Here is a 2,806-nt window from a genome sequence, read left to right as displayed (position 1 = left end):
TCAGGGGACAGGAGGGCTGGACTCTTGTGGAGAAGCCAGACTGTACAAAGGCCTCTGAGGCCAGAGCAGGGAAGAGAGTGAAGTGTCTCTGCTGTGTGCTCACTGATTTCTCAGAAAGGGAAGCTGCAAAGAGGCTGGGTAAAGGCAGGGGCAGCTGTTAATGCATCCCTGAGACAGGGTAAGAGGGGGCAGAGCAGCCCTAAAGCCAGGTGAGGCCTGGATGGCCAGCACTGGGATTTATAGTTATTCCTACTACTAAGGAGGGAATGCGAACCTGTGGGCTCTGGGCTCTCTGGGTAGTTGGTGTCTCAGGGCCAGATAGGTCTGATGATCTTTTTAAAAATAAATAAATAAATTTATTTATATTTTAGGGAAGTGTCTACAGAGTATTCAGGGTCTCACTACTAGTTTGGACTTGTAGTGATCTGCCTGTTTACAGCCTCCCAAGAGCTAGGATTACAGGTCCGTGCCACCACACCCAGTCTCAGGGCACCCTGAGGGCTGGGCCTGCATGGCAGGCTGGGGCAGGGGAGGGGGAGGATGGAACTCTCCAGCCCCTGTGCCTGCTTGCAGGCGTTTTAATCCTCTGAGCTATTTGGCTGGCCTCTGATGATCTTGAAGTCTGGGCCTCATTCTTGCCTCTCTGTGACCTCCCAAAGAGGGGAGGCTTTGCCTGTCATCCGCAGACTCCATCCCACCTCTGCTCAGATGTGGGGGTGATGCCAAGCTCTGCCATTACCATCATTAAATTGCCATGTTCATATATTTCTGAAACTTGTGCAGGACCCGATATCGAGTAGTTCTGGATGCCAGGACAGGAGCAGAATGGGGTGCTCTGTGCTCTTGGAATAGCATTGGAAACCAAGGTCACAGGAGGAGCACAGTTAGAGGTGTGAGGCAGGGTGGTCCCTGCAGGTGGCATAGGGCTGAGCCTGAAGGGCTAGGTGGCTCTTCTGTACATAGTGCAAGTGTTGGAAGGAGTTGCTTTGTGTGTGGGATTCAAGAAGTTCAGAGCTGGGCAGTGCAGGGAAGGGTGGGGCTGTGGGGCAGAAGGCTAGGGGAGCTGGTCAGTCAGGGTCACCTGTAAGAGGCTCAAGTGCCCCTGCTGAAGAGTGCCACTTTGTATGGGGCAGTGGGGAGCTGTGTTTGAGTTTTGGTGGGAAGAGTGATGCAATCTCATGTACTTTTCAAAATGATTCCTCTGAATGCTGCCTGGAACATACATTGCAAAGATGAGCAAGACAAGTTTTGAGAGCAACCAGGAGGGTGCTGTGGAGGCCAGCGGGGAGGCTGTGCTTGGGCTTGGGACCACAGCAGAACAAAGAGCCAGGGGTATTTGTGAGCTATTTGGTGGCAGAATTTGTGGAACTTGGTGCTGCCTTTCTGGGATGAAGTCACTGGTAGTCCTGTACCCTGTTCCACATTGACATTGGCAGTGACAGCCTCACTTCCTGTGCAGAGCCCTGCCCTCCCTCACGTGCAGGCTTTTCTGCTGCTGCATACCTTCTTGGCAGCCTCCTTCACCTCCTTGTTCCTCAGGCTGTAAATGACAGGGTTCAGCATGGGTGTGACCACAGCGTAGAAGACTGTGAAGACCTCATCAGAGATGTGGGCCTCCTTGCTCTTGGGTTTCATGTACATGAAGATGATGGTGCTGTAGAACAGCAGCACGACGGCCAGGTGTGCTGAACACGTAGAGAAAGCTTTGCGACGCCCTGTGGCTGAGGGCACCCTCAAGATGGTGGCTAGGATAAGTGTGTAGGGCAGGCAGATGAGAGCCAGGGGCACAGGCAGCAGCAGGATGGCACCTGCCAGCAGGAAGGCCTCGCTCACTGATGTGTCACTGCAGGCCAGCTTCAGCACAGCTAGGATCTCACAGGTGAAGTGACTGACCACGTGGTGGCCACAGAAGGGCAACTTCATGGCAATGACTGTCTCAGTCACTGACTTGATGAGGCAAAATACCCAGGCGGCTCCTGCCAGCAGCAAGCAGAGCCTGTGGCTCATCAGCACGGTGTATCTGAGTGGCCGGCAAATGGCCAGGTAGCGGTCGTAGGCCATGATGGCGAGCAACAGGCACTCTGTAGAGCCCGTGGCCAGGCTGAGACACATCTGGATGGCACAGCCAATAAAGGAGATGGTCTTCTGGGTTGACAAGAGGTGGGCCAGCATCAGGGGCACAAAGGTGGATGTGTAACAGATGTCCAAGATGGAGAGGTTGCCCAGGAAGAAGTACATGGGTGTGTGCAGGCGGGCATCTAGCACGCTCACTGCCACAATGGCCGCGTTCCCCAGCAGGGTAACTAGGTACATGGCTGAGCACAGAGGGAAGAGCAGGCGCTCCAGAGCTGGGTAGCCTGAGAATCCCTTCAGAAAGAACTCAGAGACCGCTGTCTTGTTGACAGGTTCCATGCTGCACACTGCAGAGATGTACAGCTTGGATGGAAGGAAAGCAGGTGCAGGGCGGTGGCAGCTCACAGAGCCTCTTCTGTGACTTGAGGGACGGCTAGGGTCTTTGCCGGCTCAGATATACGCTTCTCTTCGTGACACTGGGGCATTCCCATCACCCTTTCTTGGTCTGAGTTTATCCAGTGAAAACTGAGGATAGATACGATCATTTCCCTAAGAGAATGTTAATGGAAGTGTGAATAGGCAATCTGAAAATCACTCTGAGGCAGTGCTAGGCTAATAATTAACAGTCCTTCTTGCAGGACTTCCCAGAACATTTAGTATGCTGATATGATTTGTGATTTTTTCTTTAAAGCAGTGCTCCCATGCGCTCCTCTATTTTTTCCCTCCTGGGTCT

The 2,806-nt window shown here is 53.1% G+C and overlaps 1 protein-coding gene across 1 annotated transcript; it reads right to left on the bottom strand.

The window, feature by feature from the left end:
- Positions 1–1,473: 1,473 nt before the first annotated feature.
- LOC101586775 (olfactory receptor 13J1) lies at positions 1,474–2,423 on the bottom strand. The gene has a single exon (XM_004631986.2). The coding sequence runs from the start codon at positions 2,410–2,412 to the stop codon at positions 1,474–1,476; it is 939 nt and encodes a 312-aa protein (XP_004632043.1). The 5' UTR covers positions 2,413–2,423.
- Between the last annotated feature and the right edge of the window lie 383 nt (positions 2,424–2,806).

Source organism: Octodon degus, unplaced genomic scaffold, assembly GCF_000260255.1.
Source record: "Octodon degus isolate 3935 unplaced genomic scaffold, OctDeg1.0 scaffold00045, whole genome shotgun sequence".
Lineage (NCBI taxonomy): Eukaryota > Metazoa > Chordata > Mammalia > Rodentia > Octodontidae > Octodon > Octodon degus.
Note: the sequence above shows the minus strand (reverse complement) of the source record. Positions and strands in the feature narration are given on the sequence as shown.

Coding starts and splice junctions, on each gene's coding strand:
- LOC101586775 (XM_004631986.2), bottom strand. CDS start 2,412: ATGGAACCTGTCAACAAGACAGCGGTCTCTGAGTTCTTTCTGAAGGGA.